The sequence below is a fragment of the Cupressus sempervirens genome, chromosome 11 (genome assembly GCF_028749045.1).
Source record: "Cupressus sempervirens isolate cs-2001-9-10 chromosome 11, ASM2874904v1, whole genome shotgun sequence".
NCBI classification, from domain to species: Eukaryota; Viridiplantae; Streptophyta; class Pinopsida; order Cupressales; family Cupressaceae; genus Cupressus; species Cupressus sempervirens.
In genome coordinates this window covers 760,369,523-760,389,575 of record NC_143128.1, presented here as the reverse complement: position 1 = coordinate 760,389,575, position 20,053 = coordinate 760,369,523, and the positions used below count along the sequence as shown (strand labels likewise).

The 20,053-nt window shown below is 35.3% G+C and overlaps 1 protein-coding gene across 3 annotated transcripts in view; it reads right to left on the bottom strand.

Moving 5' to 3' along the window:
* Window positions 1–20,053, bottom strand: part of LOC149531826 (uncharacterized) — a 77,993-nt gene that overhangs the window by 39,036 nt on the left and 18,904 nt on the right. For all 3 annotated transcript variants that reach the window (XM_089807909.1, XM_089807910.1, XM_089807911.1), the window contains one exon: window positions 1,947–2,062. In XM_089807909.1, the coding sequence (XP_089664035.1) occupies window positions 1,947–2,062 (116 nt within the window). The remainder of the gene's footprint in view (window positions 1–1,946; window positions 2,063–20,053) is intronic.

Sequence of the window (20,053 nt, the reverse complement as noted above, 5' to 3'; positions counted from 1 at the left end):
TGGCTTCATTAGGCAGGTTGAATATGAGAAGAAATTGGTGTGTCAGTTGCAGCTCCGTTCTTGGCATTTGAGGACGTCTATCCTCTCTTGTAACATTCTAGACGTCGTTCCCTTGGGGTTTGGCCTTTGGAATTCTTTGTTATTGGCTTCATTATCAGGCAGTTTAGTTGCATTTCCGGCTACAGGCAGATTTGGTATTTAGCTCATATCTTCTTCACTACTTGTCCGACGCTTATGCCGCTTTGAGGGAATGGTATTACGAAGGTAGTGGACTGATTGAAGGACAATGTATTGTAGCAGCAAGTTCGAAAGCATGGGCTGGAGTATTATGTCAATACTGCTGAAGTAATTAGTGAGTTGTTAAATCTGCCATGTATTTGGTTTTATGAATTCTGAAAATAACATTTTATTAACAGCAATTCATTTCCACTTTGCATATTATTGTAGTTTCTTTCTTGTTTATGTTGTATGATACCAATTCCATGCACAAAACACAACAAACAAATAAACGTTTGATTTCCGGAGTTATAAGGGGTTTAAAACATTAAACGGAGAAATAAGAGGTTGCATGCAAACTGTTTGACAAAATTCCTTTCAGCAAATTGGTTTAGTTTTTTGGGACATCCAGGGGTGCCCATTACAATGTGTCATGCATCATGCAAAGAGGCGTGCAAAGAGTTTTATAATTGGAAATTGAAGAGACCTTTAGTTGTGCAGCGAAGAGTCTCTCTATTCTTTTATATATTATATCAAGTGAAAGCATTATAATGGTACATTATTATGGTCAATAAAAGTGATTTTTTGTGGTGTGGCTGGGTTTTCCTTTCATGTGGAAGGGTTTTCCCAGGATAAATGCTTTGCATTTTTGTCCTTATTTCTGTTGTTCTTACTGCTATTTATCAATTATTTCTGGGCAAAGCTTAACAGGGTTAAACCTGATTCAGTAAGAGTGGATGCATGGAAAGGACAAGAGAGGGCACAGTAATGGAGAAATCATCCATGGACATAGAAAGGATCTGATATGGCTGCACAAGTTTATTACATTCAAGAGGAGTTTGATGTGATGAACAAATCTCAATATGAATAGATGGATACGCTCTTGGTTGAGGTAGAACTACATTACTGTGGCTTCTTTTGGTTTTGAAGGTTTAGAAAAAGGTTTGAGAACAATAGAGGCATACTGCTAGGAATTAGGGTAATTTTCATCCTCAACATTTTGGATTTGGAAATGGCTAGGACATTCTCTTAAATAATTAGCTCTGCCACTTTCCTGGTTCTCTGCTTGGCTTTTATTTTCATCAGCACCAAATTCCGGTATGGTGACTTGAGCTTATTTTCAATTATTTTACACATTATTTATCATTCCAAAAGGACATTTTGAACACATAACATGTACTATAACATTGCACATAAGGAAACTTCAAGCAAGAAAAGTTCCAATAAGCACAGCAAACGTATGTTGTTTTAGATCTTCTGTAAAATTCTGGAAACTATCTGAATATGAAATTTGAGTTGCATCCTCTGTGTACCAAACATGCATGCATATGCTTCCACTGTTCTAACTTTGACCTTAATTATGTCTGTTAGTTTGTCTTTAGTCACAATCCAAGACCAAAGCATAAAGTAAGACTGTACTCCACCAAGCCTCAGGTGTAAGAGTCGGAGCTTGGTAGTATGGTCTTAGACAATGGAAATAAGGTCAAAGCTGACACCCAATTCCAATCAAGTCTTGTGTCAGTCTAAAGCTAAGAAAAAAAATTAACAAATAAAAGCATATCAAATTTTGATACTAATACTCTAATTCTGCTTTGTATATTAAGCACGCTGAACAATAACATTATAAAAGAACTACTATCAGATGATCCTTTACTGTATTCAATATATAGTCACTGTTCCAGAAATCTATGTTTAAGAATATAATGTTAAGGACAGGTGCAAAAAGTTACCAGGCCATCAGTGGTGCTGAAGTAATGCTTCCAAAGAGGCCTTAGTTTTTCCTGACCACCAACATCCCATACTGTAAACATGACATTCTTGTATTGCACCTTTTCAACATTAAATCCTGCATCATACAGACCATTGTGACTTCTTGTTTCATCTATTATGATGTAATCACAAAACATAGGTGCATTATTGTAAAAGGGTAAAAGCATTGTTAACAAGCTGACCATCCTTCACAAATTTCATTTATTTTCAAGGTTTATCTATTGTAAAAAATAAAATGCACATAGCACATCAATAATTCACAGCGGCCATTATTCTCTTGGAAATGATCCAAGTCACATTTGAAAATGCATCAGATGTGTCTTATTAGGAAAGATATATTGTCATTGAAGGCAGTTAAATCAATAATGGTGATCTGCTGATGGCCTGATCACAAAACAAACCAAAATACAAAAGCTTCAAATTGCCTTGAAGAAATGAGAGGCAGGGCATCCATTAAATAGAAAACCAAAAGGGAGGTGACATTATGGAATTCAACCATATTCACCAATATTACAACTACAATATTAAATACAGCCGGCCATATTATTAATATGACTTAAAAAGTCAATAAGGACTGCTAGTAGGCCCCCAATGGGCATTATTGTTGCCATTCTCTCCCATAATGACCATTGGGAAGAACATGAAGTAGATCTCTTAGCTGCTGGAATCTTTGACGAGATAGAGCCTTTGTGAGGATATTTGCTATTCGATCTTCTGTAACACAATTTCAATCAAACCTTATTGGACCGATTCTCTGATATAGTGATGTTGTATCTCAATATGTTTGGTTCTGCTATGAAATACTGGATTCTTTGTCATTTGTACAGCGCTCTTGTTGTTACAGTACAACAAGGTAGGTCCATTTTGTATCTGGTGTAAGTCTTCTAGTAGTCTTCTTAACTATACAGTTTGACAAGTTGGTGTTGCAGCTTTTATTCTGCCTTTACTGTAGAAAGTGATACAATTGATTGTTTCTTGGACTTCTAATAGAATATTGTTAAACCAAGGCAAAAATAGAAAGGTGAAGTTGACTTTTGATCATCTACAGAACTTGTCCAATCTGAATGTGTATAGCCAACCAATTTGCTGTCCTTTGAATGCTGAAATTTGAGACGATAACTCAATGTCCCTTTAACATATCTGATAATCCTTTTAGTTACACTCCAATGTGTTTCCTTAGGCTTTGACATGAACCTTGAGACCAAACTCACTGCATATGTGTTTATGGACAAATGGTAGTTAAGTAGATCAAACTTCCAATTAGTTTTCTGTGTAGAGTGGGGTTCACTGGATCTAACACATCTAAAGTACAATTTAAGTAAGTTCAACTTTAATGGGTGTTGTGACTGATTTCCAACTCTGCATCTGAAATTTTTTTAGGACATCTTAAGCATATTTTTTCTAAGACATAAATATTTCATCTTTGCTTTGCCATACTTCTATATACCAAGGAACTAGTGCATTAGTCCCAAATTCATCATTTTAAATTCAGTAACCATCATTGTTCTAACTCTCCAAATAAACCTAAATTATTCCCTGTGTAGATAAGATCATCAACAGAGAACTAAGATGAAAAATATCTTTAACTGCGCTTCGAATATAAAGATTTGGAACCGACTAAGCCTTTTTGTTGTAGGTGTGTATCTTTCGTTGAATACCATGATCTTGGGGCCTACTTGAGTCCATACAAGGCATTCTTTAATTTGTAAACATAATGTTCTTAGATGATATTCAAAAACCTTTGGGTAGTAAAACATACACTTCCTAATCAATATAGCCATTCAAGAAAGCACTCTTTACATCCATTTGATAAACTCTCCAACTCTGTTGAGCTTCTAATGCCAAAACTAATTTGATAGTATCTATTTGTGCTACATGTGCAAATATTTTGATGTAATCAATACCTTCCTGTTGACTACTAATCTAGCCTTATGCACATCAATGCTCCCATCAGATTTATATTTTGTTTTGTACACCCATCTTGAATGAATAATGTCCTTACCATGAGGTAATTGAACCAAATCTCATGTGTCATTCCTTTCAATTGTTTCTATTTCACTATTCATTGCTTCAATCCACTCTTATTTTTCTTGTGCTTGTTCAAATGTTTGTGGCTCACTATTTTTCACGACTCGAGTCATTACTGTAAAATTCACTTTTCCTTGTGACCTTGTCATTTTTTCAAAGTTCGGATCCAACATAGAGTTGAAGGATGATTCTTTTATATCCTTTGATATTTTTGGTATTTGCTTGCTCCTACACTAGATGATTCAGATACATAATCTTCTACCTCCTCTTCAATCTCATCAATTACTATCTGTTTTCCTTTTGTTTCATTTTCTTTGGTAGATTCTGCTATTTCATTGAATATCACATATCTACTTATCACAAGCTTCTTTCCTACTAGATCATACAACCTGTATGCTTTATTTTCAGTTCGATAACCAATAAAATGCATTTAAGGAATTTATCATCTAATTTAGACCTTTTTCTTTTGGTATGTGTGCATAAGCAACACACCTAAATACTCTGAAGTGATCAATACTTGGCTTTACCTCAGACCATGCTTGTTCAAGAGTCATTCCTTTAATTGCTTCTGTAGGATTTCTATTTAGAAGATATATTGTTGTGCATATTGCTTCTGCCCAATATTTTTTATCCATGTTTTTCCTTTCAACATACTTCTTTCTATTTCAACAATTGTCCTATTCTTCCTTTCAGAAAGTCCATTTTGTTGTGGATTGTAGGAAGTGGTAAACTCTCACTTCGCTTCCATAATTTTTGCAAAAATCAATAAACTGATTTGACTTGTACTCACCTCAATTGTCTGACCCTATCACTTTGATATACTTACCACTTTGGTTTACAACCAAACTCTTGAACTCTACAAATTTTTAAATTACTTCTGATTTTGAAACCAAACAAAACACCCAGGCTTTTCTTGAGTAATCATCAATTAAGGTAAGAATACTTGGATTTGTTCAAAGAAGGTGTTTCCATAGGACCGCACAAATTTGAATGAGGAAAATGTTTTCTCTAAGTTTTCTTCATTACTTTACATTCTTTCTACAGCAGTTAACAAACTTTACTTAATTCATCGATTCTAAAGCTTTAGAGATCCTTAGATATCTCAATTGTAAGACCACACAGTCAAATTTGGGATTCAAACTTCTCAAAATCTTTTCAATGACATGATTGCCATCTTCTCCTAGTACTTTCATCTGACTCACTAGACCTTCTACCTTTGTAAGAAATTCATTGACAGATTCACTAGTTGTCATCTTTACATTTTCAAAGTTTTTCCTCATTGTTTGTAAACCTGATTTGCATTACTTAATATTTTCCATGATGGCTTGGAATGAACAACACCACTTATCCTAGAAAAGACAGCTTGACTGAGTGCACCTTGAGTCAAGAATAAAGCTTCATTATCTTTCTTTATATTTTCTTTGTATTCTCTTTTTTGTTGGTCATGTAATGCATTTACATCTTTTGTCTCAACATAACCGTTTTGAACAATATCCCACAAATCCTCAGATTTGAATAGAGTTTGCATTCTGGTACACTAATATGTAAAATTGTCTCCTTCAAAAATGGGAATTGACACATTAGACATTACATTATCTGCCATATTTGCCATAAAAACATGCACAATGGTCAAAATGCTTGACACAGGATTTAGGCGAGATCTCTGCAAATGAATACTCTCCTCGTTCCTTTAATTGGGATCCACACACACCAGAAAAAAAAATGATATTATTTACTTGAGAAATAAGTGTCGGATGCAACCAATAATGCACTTGATTACAAATATAATGATAATCCTTCTCAAAATATCACTTTCTTATATAATCATGTTGTTATTATATAAAAGAATTTTATTTCTTTTAAATATAACCATACGTTTTTTAAAACAAGTTGATTATATAATCTCCTCCAAAAATAATATTCCCGTCAAAGCTTTAATAAAAAATTTAAAACATTTATAGATCAAAAAAAAAACAAATTAGAACATTCAACTTATTAGACATTAAAAAATGTTTGAACAATTTTTAAGGAATGCACTTTGCAAGAAAACGAAAAAAGAAATTTTACACTTTCTCTTGGCAGTCTGCATACTGCCTCTTTCCGTGCACAGACAAATTTCCTCTCGGCAGGCTGCATGCTGTCTCCTAGGCTCAGTTGCTGCTTTGAAAAATGAAGCAATTTCTACTAGCAGATTTCTGTAACAAATTCCTTTTAATATCTGTGAACTTGGTGATTGCACTAATGAAAACCTCGGCTCCTTTTTGGGCGGCTTCAGCATGGCTCTCGGATTGGCTTCTGAGGAAATTTCTACAAACTCATCCCATCATTTTTTTTTCTTATCTATAATGACTGAGAAATTCTTTCAAACTGACTATGATACCAAATGAAGGCAACTAAATAAATAATGGTGATCTGCTGATCACTAAACAAACCAAAATACAAAAGCTCCAAATTGGCTTGAAGATATGGCAGGCAGGGTATCCATTAAATAGAAAACCAAAAGGGAGGTGACATTATGGAATTCAACCATATTCGCCAAAATTACAACTACAATATTAAATACATTATACAAACAACTGTATTATTAATGTGGGACTTACAAAGGCAATAAGCACTGCAAGTAGATCCCAAATGGGCATTACTGCTGTCAGTGACAACAACAAACAATTCCTACAGTAATCAGATGATGATATGATTAAACTTTGAGAGGCATATACACATACATTAACGGACTTGATGTAGCACCAGACAACAATATGGAACAATGTATGCAAATTGAAAGGATAGGAATCTGAAAACAAAAATCACCTCCTCTAAGAAATCATACAATAGAATGAAAATCTTGCTCTGAAGCTTCTGACACACTGCTCAGAGTATGTGCTCTTTGCATCCTTAATTTCTGACAACTTTAACTGGCCATTTGCATTCTCTCCGATACGTACAACATTCTTGACAACTTCATAACTCTATGTGATCACAAATATTAGGGAATCATATAAACAACTAAACAATGTCACTGATCAAATATGATACAGCATGATCCCTGACCTAGAAAAAGTCTCCACTACACTGTGATTCCTAACCTAAGGCAAATCTCCAAAACACTCCCATTAACCTTTACTGGGAGCTCTGTCAAATTTATTAAACTATGGCTGGATGCTCCAATCATTATCACCATTCTGTCAGGAGCTCTGTCAAATTTATTAAACTAGAGCTGGATGCTCCAATCATTATCACCATTCTGTCAGTGACTATATCTGGCTTTTATCATTCACGCTGACTGTACCCTAATCAACCACCTATTGCCCATTTGTGGACTTGTACAGAAACATCAATTCAATCCAATTAATATTTAGCACCACCAATCACCATGCAATTCAGGGATTTTTTTTCTATTTCTAATCAGCAAGTTGAAGGTTTCAATGGATCCATGGCCTCAATTCTGGGTATTAACCAGGTCCAGTTGGAGCACAAACATGAGACCCATCCCTGAACCAACAGTTCAAGCCTGTGACTGCAGTGGCCCTGTGTGGGCTTGAACCCAGGTGAGCACAATAACAGGGCCACCCGCAACCATTCCACAACATCTCATCAGCAAATATTCATAGTTATTAATGACCTATCATCAATCAATTTGCAATCAGTTCACCATTTGTCTTTGATTAGAGTCCTCTTTCGTTCAACCCTAGATAAACATATCCAGTCTGCCCAGACTTCTCAATGTAGAATAATATAAAATATATATCACTGGGCAGCCACTTCAATCAGCTTGCTGAAACAAGAAAATGTCATTGTGACAAATCCGGAAAGCCCTACAAATTTAACTTTGCCCTAACTTCAACTTACTATTTTAATTTCCCAACTTGCTTTAAGATATGCTTTCTCTGAACTCATAAGTTGCCTAGAACTTGTTCCTGCGTATATCAATCAAACTTCTTGGCTCAAAAGGTATCCAGTTTTCAATCTCTCACCTCAACTCAAAAGATTTCATCCACAAGCTCTAAACTATTGAATCATGATGTTCTTACTTTGTGATTTAATTTCTGAATATCCTTCTCAATTAAGGGATTTTTTTCCTTCCACCCAAAATAAATATGGATAATGTGGCAATAAGACCATTCCAGGTGAGTCATTTGTTTGCGTCTTGAACCTTCCCCAATTTCAAAATAAAAGAGAATGCCCATTTCTTGAGGATTTGCATTGTAGCAATCATTAAACTTCATGCAGTCAATCTTGTAACTTGGATAGTTGACTTACCCAAAGAGGCATATCAATTGTTGCAACAAGCTTTCAATACAAGATGGCTACAATCAATGATGGTGTGCTGACAGGTCAACAAAATTGACGTGAAAGAGTGTAATGATGAACAAGGGTGTAAACTAAACTTACTAGAAAAATTTTAATTGGCTAGATAGCTCTTACACCACTCTCAAACGGAATGATGGCTCCATTTGTAAAATGATCGAATGGCATCATTAGCAGTTAATTCAGTAATCTGGCTTTGGTGTTCTTGAGGACTGCCCTTTTTTATGGCTATGTTCTAGCAAGGAAAAAAATATTGACAGACAAATACCAGCCAAGTGAAATAATGCTTTTAATACTTAGTCTCAGAACGGAAATCAAGTTTATCTTAGAGATTCAGAACAATTTATCAATAAACTCGAGTGCATTTACTGGAGTTGCATCACATTTTTTTTTTATGGGATTGAACTGCATTTAAATTTTGGCCATGTGCGCACTGTCCTACTCCTGACTTGCATTGCACATTTTTTATGCCTAAGATTATTTTATTCAGAAAAAAAAGAGTAGGTAAATGTTTGTTCACAGTATCCATTACGAGAGAAAACTCAAATGTTTGTACATAGGATCCATTAAGAGAGAAAACTTGCATTAAGCGAAGAAAATCAATTTGCCAGCTCTAAAGCATCACAATTCCACCTAGCCCAGTAATATATTTGATCTGTAAACTCAAGAGGATATTTCTCATGTTTCATCGCCAACTTTTTGCACCGATGAAAAATATTCAATTAGAAACCCTTTTTCTGCATTTTTTATTGTGTCTATCCTTCATTGACTAAAGCTGACTGTCGTATTGTGCCCTTGTCACTGATCCAGTTCAAAGCAAGGTTTGTTGTCTCATAGAACTTCAGGAGACTGGGGAAGCCATGTTCAAAGTCATTTTCTTGTCTAAATCAGTACAGGTGAGGTCATGATCCATGTATGCAAACTACAGAATCTGAAAATACTTCCAAGAAGATGAAAAGTTACAGGGTGCAAAGGAAGGCCATATAAGTTACAGGGTGCATGAACACCTTGTAGGGCCAAAGTATGGCTAAAAAAGTGCCTAAAACAGATTGGAGGAATTTCAGGTGACATAGATGGAACAGATCATCAATGAAAGAATGAAATAAGCAGCCCAAATGTGTTCATTCAGTCAGCAAGTGCTGGATATTGTGAACATAAACAGAACACAATATTTTAATATTCCATTAATTAACAGGATACTGTATACAAGAGGTTCATCTCCTTGATAGACAATGGAAAATGGAACCATGCAAAAGGATAAACATAACATAACTGACCCAACATTGAAAACAGCTATAACTAAAAAAACAGAAAAAACACTTGCCACTAAGGTGACTTTGTTACAACTATTAACCTTATCTTCTAATAATCATTTTATATCATTCTAATAGCCCCCGCTTAGGCTTACTTCTCTGAAAACAAAGTATGTCAAATTAAAAACATCTTAAACCATGAATTCACTATTCCTCAGAAGTTTTTCTTTGAAAATAGACCATACAACAGGTAGAACTACAACTCCATCAAGCTGCCTTGAACCTTTGCCAAGGTGTAGCTCCCGAGCTGAGTTTCCAAGTACATCAAATACTACCTCCCGAAACCGCTGAATAAGAAATTTGTTGAACCATTGGAAAAAAACTCATTCTGAGCTACACTCATACAGCTCCATCAAATTGTCTCATAACCCTCATAAGATTATAATTCCCAAGACCCACAGACTCCCAAGCTAACTAGGCAACCATTTTTTGAGTTTTATCCACACTGCCTTCCAACCTGTCTTCAAAGTGTGTAACTTTTTATAATACATGCAATACATCATTCATCTTGGTCCTTTGAGACTCTTCTGGCAATGCACCTACAGGATCTTCAACCTGGGGATAAATTGTTTCAACAATAGCTTCAAGCAGTACCTCAACCCACAGACAAAGTGCATGGTTATCCAACCTTTTGAGTCTGCTCCATCTTCATTGTACTGGAGATTTAGAGCAACTCCAACAACAACAAAAACACGGAATGCAATTATTAGTCATTTCTACTACCACGTCATTGCAAAAGTAGGATTCCTTGGATGTATGCATCTCCTTCTTTCATTTAGTCTGACTTCATTAGCCTTGTTATGTTATTAGGTTGAATCTGCACTTTAAACATATTAAGCAAAGTGGTCTTTCCTATTTGTCAAGGTTCAAGAACAAAATCTTTGCCTCCTTTTGCCACAATTCCGTTGTGGCCCAATCAAACAAATTATCTTCATCCCCTTGTCAAACCCTAGCACAGTATTTTTGAAAGCCCTGGTCGCAGGAAGCCCCAGAGCCAAGGCATTAAGGAAATAACAAAAAATGCTCTTAATATGCCCTAGCTGCATTTTGTGGTTTTCACAATGATTTTCACAGCAAAAAACAGCTGCCCATGAGACCTAAGGTTAAAAAATAATTGGAGAAGAAAAAAGATGAAATATACCAGTATTTAATTGTAGATTTCATCCCAAAAACATTGATTTGCAACCCTAATTTTGATGTAAATTGCAGAGAAAATGTGGCACAATTTCAAGCAAAATATTCAGGAAAAATGCTGCTACTAGTACTTTGAACAAAAAAATCGCACAATTTCTCACATGAAACAGCAGGAACATTTCACAAAAATTGAATACTGATTTCCAGAAAATAAATTACAATTTCAACTGATGAAATTTTGAAAGACGTCCTTGGTAAACAGTACAATTTAAATCATATAAAAATCAAGATTTTTTGATAAAAGAACAAACATGATTTTCCAGAAGAGAAATAAACAATGCCATTACTTAAACCAATCTTGGTTGCAATTCTCACAAAAGAAATGGCATGATACTTCAGAAACCCTCACTATTTTATTCTGACGTTGGCATCTCCAATTTAATAAAAATAAATAGGCCCTGAATTTTTTGACAAACAACCCTGTTGCTACAACCGGGAATTCATGAGACCCCTTCTTGATACCATACTAAAAAATTAATAGAACACAATATTTTAATATTCCATAAAATAATAGGATACAATCTACAAAGAGGTTTATCGCCTTATATAGAGAATGGGCAATGAAACTGTGCAAAAGGATAAACATGACATGACTCGCCAACTTTAAAAATAGAAAGCTAGAAAAAACAAAATAAAACCACTTACCACTAAGGTTTACTACAACCGTAAGGGTTATCTTCTAATAATTATTTAATAATATTCTCATACAAGAGGCATGCACCTAAACCCCTAAAGACATAATTAAGTGGTAAAAAGGGCTGAAACAGGTGCTTGAGAAACAGGTAACATAAACTTAGTTAGATGTAAGAGTGCCAAGGTGATGGATAAGTGGCATGAAACCCCAAAGAATCATCTGAGCCTGTGATGTCATGGTTAGATGTTTATTACAATATAAAGTAACTTTTGGGATTCTGCGGCCATAAATATCGTGTCCACCCATTAGGCTGAGAAAGCAATTCTACTTCTAAGGTTGTTATTAGTCCCAATCCAACAACAAATAATAAGTGGGGAAGCTACATCAAAATCCAAAAGGTTAAAATTCTAGCCATAAATCTTCCATTCTTTTGCAAAACTGTCAAAACTTATTTGAGAACAAGATTGAAAAATTCCAAACAAAAAATTGATGCAAAGTTTTCTTTTCATTAAAAATAACTTTTTCGAAAAATTGCATGCTAAATTTATTATCTGACAAAATATGCAATGCTAATTTCAGACTAGAGAACTTCCAAGGTCATTGTACTTAGCCAACACGTAATCTTCAGAAACTCTGTGTAACAATTCAAAACATCCCTTTTTCCAGTGTTCACAGGTCAAATCGTTTCCATTTTCAATGTTTAAAATTAGTGACTTGCGGATCCCTCCCAATTGTTTGCAACCTCCTATGAGACCTAAAAATATTTTGCAACTGTGTTTTTGTTCAGTGAGAGTCCTTATATCTTAAACACTTTGTAAAAACTTAACTAAAACAACCTGCACTGTAACTCCATGACATCTCTAACTAGCTTCACATATTTAGATACATTTTCTAAAATTAACAAGACTTTTCGGTTTCACTATGGATACAATCCGGGACCATATCAATCTTAGGAATTACCAAACATGTGTAAAGTCATTTGGTAAAATACTAAGTTGTGTGGCTCCTTCTTAACTCCTTTATTGACTGTTGACTTGTGATCTGATATATAGAAATTCAAACTCACCTCAATTTAGATACATTTAATTGAATAAATACCTAAGAATTTTGGTTCACTGGTCCAGGCCCCTGGACCTGGACCGATTCAAACTAGGTCCAGAAATGGGGCTGGTCTACCTGTGGGTCTGGATAGGGTCTGTACCCATGGTGGCCAGTTTGATCTAGCTTGCTCAGGTTTGGAACCGAGCAAATTCCATCAAACCAAGTGCAGAACCGGCCAGAAAAGTGTTGGCAGTCTTGTTTTTTTGGTTTTTTTTGACAAATTAAATTAAAATTTCGGACTTGAAGCCCTAAAAAGTGGTTTTAATATGACTTACGTTGGGATTTACGTTTCATTTGGTGTGCAAATTGATTATTTTCTCTTGAGGTGGAGCAAATAGATGGTTGAGCAAGAGGGAGTTGGAAGATTGATTTATGACGCTTGATCAATTGTTTGTGCCTCATTCCTACTCCTTTGAAAGCTTCTATTGGGTGAAAGAGGTAAGTTTGTTTTCATTTTATTTTGTTTCATTTTAATATTTTTTAAAATTTCTCCTTGATTGTCCATAAGATCTAACTATTCTTTTGTTCCAATCTCTTGTTTCAATTTTGAATGTGTATAAAACTTCTTGCCATAAAAATTACGATGGCATCTACCTCTTCCACCGTAGGTGGTAATGAACAACAAATTATCGATCCAAATTTTGATTCTCCTTTGTGGAAGTATGTTGATATCATAGTAACACGGGGACGCGTCCCCCCCCCCCTTTTGCCCCATGTCGTAGAGATAGGGACGCACCAAGGACTTGGGGACTCAGTTCCCCCGTCCCCAGTGGTGCCACTAGATTCCGACACCTCTGCCAAGGATGGGGGGATGTCTCAGTGTTGACTATTTGCTAATTCAACTTTTTATGTTCAATGTTTGATGTTCTAATTCAATGCAATGTTCAAGTATTTACTCTTTTACAACTTTATATCTTATATTGCAGTACATCTTTTCATAACTAGCATTTTACATACCATATGTATAGTATATATAACCCCTCCCATCCCCTGCCACCGTCCCTCGTCCCCAAATTAATGCCCCTCTGTCCCCCCGTCCGGGAAACTTGTACCTCTGTCCCACCATCCCCTCATCCCCCAGGGCGGTGTAACTATGGCTGGTATATTTTAAGATCCTTTCTAGGAGGTGGAGGGTTCAGTTGGAAATGTCAAGGTTGTAATATAGAAAAAAAAATCCTATTATCAAGTGGTAAGCTATTTTTGTCGATTCCCGGAAGAGTCAAGAAATCCCCTAAAAGAAAGATGCTTCTATACCAAATAAAAAAGGTATTAAAATGTATAGTGGAGCATAAAGAAGAAGAGAGAGAACCATGTGAATGTTAGGGTAATGAATAACAATGCTACGCATTTGGCAACTCAAGTTTGAGTTGTTGGCAGCAAGAGTTCAGTTTGAGTTGTTGGCAGCAAGAGTTCAGTTTGACTGTAGCTGTGTCATAGAGTTCTAGTTTGAACAAATGACTAACTGTAGATCTTAGATCCAGTTAGCTGTCAAGAGTAGTCCACTTGTCCATTTTTCATGTGTGTGTTGTCAATCATGAAGTAGTTTGTTGTCAATCTATTTTCCAGTCATTTAGGAATGTTGATAGGTCAATCTATTGTATAAATAGGCTTCTACTGTTCAATAAAATTAAGCTGCAAGTTTCTTCTTTGTCTATTTTTATTTTGATATGTTTTCAGCTGAATAGTATCTTTATTTTTAATAGTAAAGAAAAAATATGGCCACTAAAAAAAATCAAAGGGAATACAATCTTCATCTTCTAATATTGTCATAGTAGACCACCCCTTTTATAGTACAAAAATTGATCTTGAAACTAAAACTCAAGCACCCATTCCACACAAAAGAAAGGGACCTTTGGAAACCTTATTTCAATACAAGACTCAAGACATTGCGACCAAGATATAGCGAGATGCATATTAAAAATGGGTTACCTTTTAGTGTTCATTCCCCATACTGGAAGAAGATGTTGAAAAGTGTCAATGAAACTCCAAAAGGGTATTAGGGCCTTGATTATAAGAAGATACGCAACAGCTTGGTGGAATGATAGGTCAAGGAGGTTGAGAATGTATAGAAGCCCACAAAGGATTCATGGATTGAGACAAGGGTATCCATCGTTTCAGATTGATGGAAAGGTTCAACAAATCATGCCTTAATCAATGCCATAGTAGTGACCCCTAAAGGGGCAATGTTTTTAAATTTGTGGATTGTGAAGGGAAAATAAAAGATGGGCAATTTATTGCTGATATTCTCATATTGAAACGTTGAACAAATCATATTGGACAACATCAAGAATTGTAGAACTGCTGGTTTGTTGGTTGAGGAGTGATATCAGCATATCTTTTGAACACATTGTACAGTCCACTCACTCACTTTTATCCTACAAAAGATTGGGAATAAAATTGGGCAGATCAAACAGGTGTATACAAGGGCTAAGGACATCCATCTGTTCATCACAAACCACCACATTTCTTACGAAATTTTCAGATTCTTCTCAAATTTGGAGCTATTGAAGGTAAGACAACTTAAAGTAATTTAATTTTTTTTAAGTAAAATAAGAATTTTACATTTTCTAATTTCATAATTTGATTGTGTAGTGTGTACTCTTTTTTAAAGTTTGTCTCTATGTAATTGTATTTTGTTTCTCCAATTTCTATTATAGGTTGATGAGACATATTATCCATCTAATTTAATCATCTTGAAACAACTTGTTAAATGGAAAGTGGCACTTTTGCAATATGGTGATCAGCAATTATTCGTTTATATGGAGGCAAAGAAGCACTAACAAGGCAACAAAAAATAAGAAGAAGATATTTGATGATTCAAGGTGGGAACGTGTGGAGTATCTCCTCCGCTTCACTAAGCCCCTTATGAGCTTGTTTCGCTACACTGACATGGATAGGCCTTGCATTGGAGAGGTGTATGATGTCATCTACTCAATGCTTGAGAAGATGAAGAAAGCCACAAATGACAAAAAGGACCCTAAGGAGACCTTCAAACAATTGCAAGCAATCGTTGTAGAAAGATGAAACAAGATGACTACTCTACATCTTGCCTATACATTGACACCAAAATATTACAGCAAACAATATCTTGATATGTCAATAAGGCAACCCACCATATAGAGATTTAGAAGTCTTTGATGAGTACAAGGCAGGATTCTTTAGACTCTTTCCTGATGATGATATGCGAGATTTGATTACCAATGAGTTCATTAAGTTTGTGAATACAAAAGGTCCAAGTACAAAAGCTCTTTGTCATCAATTTAAGAAGGATGCTCATAGTTGGTGGTACCTCCATAGCCAATGATTCCAATTGCTGAAGCCTGAAACCCCTTGTAATCAAAATTATATCACAAATAAGTTTTATTCATAATTTGAGGACAGCTGTTGCATTTGAGGACTTGGACAGAGAGAATGTTATTGGGGCAGCTGATCCCATGGCCTTGGTAGTATTTGTGAATCAACAAATGCCATTGCTGAAGAAAAAGACTTAAATAATAAATAATCCATCAGATGATTGAAACTTGCTATAAAGTTCCAATTGTTGAAAGTTGAAACAATGATACTTGAACTTGATATCATCATTTTAATATTTGATGTTAAACTTGAAGTATATGATGTTAAATTTGTACTAGAAACATATAAGAAAAGAAAATTGATAAAGAAAATGTAGAGAACACATGAATTACCTTGGGAAAAACCCTCCTCGCCGAGTGAAATAACCCAGCAAGCCCTAAGATACATGTTTATTGATTTTCTCAACCCAAAGTTACAAGACCTCTGACTCTTTCGAATTCTAATCTCCACAATGAATATACTACACTCGGAGTTTACAAAACAATATAAATAGCTGCAAACAATACACTATATATCAAATGCACAAATTCAAAAAACCAACTCATACAAAGTCTGATAAGCTGGACAGACTGATATGATCTCTTGAGATATCGAACATGAATGAAAATCTCTACACAGTGATAATAACTACTCTTAGAGTTTGACACTATATAGCCTATCGTCAAAAGCATGATACGACTTTTTTTTGCATTGACATTTTCAAAACTAATGATATTATGAATAATAAGGATCATTCATCATGCCGCCTTCAAAACTCTTTAACGATTTTTTAATAAATTGGAAAAGACAAATGAACCGATTAAATCGGAAAAGACAAATGAACCGATCACCCACAGATGATCACCATTTGCAATAAAGACATAAACGTGAAGAAAGTAGTGCTCAAACATAAAGAGAGTAACCAAAGAGTCTCGACCAACGGTTACCAAGAAGCACGAACCAATCATAAAACAAAAGCCAAGAATAAAGAGGAAATGGATGTCAATCGAGCATGATGACTAGGATGAGTAGACAACAAAAAGGATGATCAAGACAAATGACACCAAGTGGGATGAAGCTAGGAGAAACGCAGTATAAAATCTCCAGACTTCAATCATAATAATTTGCATAGTCTTTGACTCATAATGAATGAGAAATGCACAAAACATGAAAAGAATGAATCAGGAATCTTGAACGATACAGGAGGAGAATAAAAACTAAGAACATATTAGAGCAGCTGAAGATAAAGAGTGAACACCAATGGCGGGAGGAACTTGATGGTGAACTTGACGATCAAAGAAGAACTTAACTAATACAGAGATGTTCACAAGGTAGCATTTGTCTTGGAGCTACCTTTGAACTCAACACTCCCTCTTGAGAGAGATCATTATAGTGCCACCTCGTGACAAGTACAATTTGCTGCAACAAAAGATACTGTCAACAATAATTGTCATCATAAATTAAAAAATTGATTGTTATCTCAACCATAACAATATTCACCAAAGTTGCTCCTAGAGAATGAACCAATAAGCATATAGTAAAGTCATGGAATCCCACTCATGACTTCCATCATGCCTACTCAAACAGGATGAATCAAGGGATTTCACCTCAAACTTTTCTCAAAGAGAAGAACTCATTAACAAGGGATTGCACCTCAAACTTCTCTCACAGAGAACTTATTAACAAGGGATTGTATCTCGAACTTCTCTCACAAACATTAACAATATGCATAGAGTCATTGAAGCTGAGATTCTCTTTCAGCAAGAGAATCATTTTCCACTAGATGAAGCTTATCCCGAAAGTAGAAAAATTTTACTCTCGGAAGTGGCTTGGTAAGAATTTCTACAAACTGCTCCTTAGTAGAGATGTACTTAAGTTCAATGGCTTCCCTTTCAACCATATCCCTTAAATAATGGTATTTGATTTTCCACATGTTTTGTCCTGTCATGAAACACTGGTTTTATTGAAAGCTTAACACAACTTTGATTATCACACATGATTACAGTAGGTTCCAAAGGTTGTCTGAATAAATCTGCAAGTAATTTACGAAGCCACATGACTTCATTTGCAACCATACATGCTGCAACATATTTTGCTTCAGTTGTACTCTATGCCACACAAGATTGCTCCCTATTGCACCAAGAAAGCATAGCAGAGCCTAGGCTGAAACATCTTGAAGTACTTTTCATGTCATGTACACACCCTGCCCAATCTGAATAAGAGAATCCCAGTAAATTCAGCTCAATACCTGAAGAGTATCTCAATCCATATCCTACTGTACCACAAACATATCTCAATATATGTGGCTTCCACAAGACAAATTCGCCTTGGTTCGCACATAAACTGACTCAATGTATTCACTGCATAATATATATCAGGTCTTATGCTAGCTAAGTACATTAAGAAACCAATAAGCTGCCTATATGTGGTAGGATCAACTAAATCTGATAGAACTGCATCCTCGTGTAATTTTTTCAGATTTGCTTCCACAGGAATAACCATAGATTTGCACTCTAGCATTCCAAATCTCTTCAAAATATCTATTGCATATTTACCTTGACTTAAGATAATTTCATTTGATCTTTGCCAAACTTCAAGTCCAAGGAAATAATGCAACAACCCAAGATGTTTCATTTCAAATTCTGAAGTAAATTCTCTCTTACACTTACCAATGATATTATCACCACCAGTAAGAAACAAATCATCAACATAAAGTACAAGAATCAACACCTTGTCATAATTTACCTTGAAGTATAGGTTTGGATTAGCATCATTCTTATTGAAGCCCAAGCTTAGAAGATGGTGATCAATTCTCTCATACCAAGCATGGGGAGCTTGCTTAAGACCGTATAAAGCCTTTTTCAGCTTGCAAACATGAGACTCCTCATCATGAATTACAAATTTTTTTGGCTACTCAAAGTAAACTTCCTCTTCAATCACTCCATTCCATTTCGTGAAGTTTCCAGCCCTATACTGCTACAATAGCAATGATTGTTCTGATAAAAGAGTGGCGAGCAACATGAGCAAAAATTTCTTCATAGTCTAACCCTTCTTTTTGTGAAAAACCTCTAGCAACAAACCTAGAAGAAATTACTGATTTACCTTTTAGTCTCCGAACTACATCCCATACATCATTTTTTTATGATTGATAAATACCCTTCCATCATGGCATCTTTCCAATCTTGTTGATTAGAAGTTCCTTCAACACTGGAAGGTTCAGATGCAATAATGTGGCTAATTAATGCTACATAACCAGCATACTTATGAGGCCTTTTACTTTCTCTAAAGGTTCCATGCAGGGCTGCAAATGGTTCAACATCTTCCACAATGTTCTGGCCCACAACAATCTTTTCTTGTTGGCTGAAGAAATGCTACGAACTACCAAAGTATCAATAGAATCTATAGGATCAACTAGATCAGTTGGATCATCTAACTCTACATTCTCCCTCTAACTCTCAGAAGGTGGATCCAAATCAGCCATTGCTGAATCTTGAGGATGCTCAAAATCTTCCACACCATTTTCAATGTTAGATTCATTGGAAATCTTGCAAGCTACACCTTCATCAAAAAGAATATCCCTGCTTATTTCAATTTGTCTTTGTCCTGGAATATAAATCTTGAAAGCTTTTGAAAAATCCCTATATCAAACAAGGATACCTTTATTCCTGAAGGTTCTAATTTTGATCTTTTCTCTTTTAGAAGGAAAATATAAACTAGACATCCATTCTGAAGTAACTAATCTCTGGTTTGATGCCTATAAAGCTTCTTCAAGGGTCATGTTCTCAAGAAATTGATGAGGACAATTACTTTGAATATGAACTGCATCTCTGCATGCCTCGGCCTATAGAAAAGTTTGAAGGCTTTGATCATGAATCATTTCCTTTGTTGTCTCAATAATTGTCATTTTCTTTCTTCCAGCTAGACCCTTTTGTTTAAGTATTATAAGGAACACAAAACTCCCTCTTAATCCCAATTCCAACACAGTAATCATGAAATATACCATAGACATATTCACCTCATTATCAGATCTTAAGATCTTAATTCTTTTGTTAGAGAAGTTTTCAACAAGAGGTTTGAATTCTTTAAAACGGGACAACACCTCATCAGACCCCTTAGATTTGAGAAAATAGATCCAGTACTTACAAGAATAATTATCTAT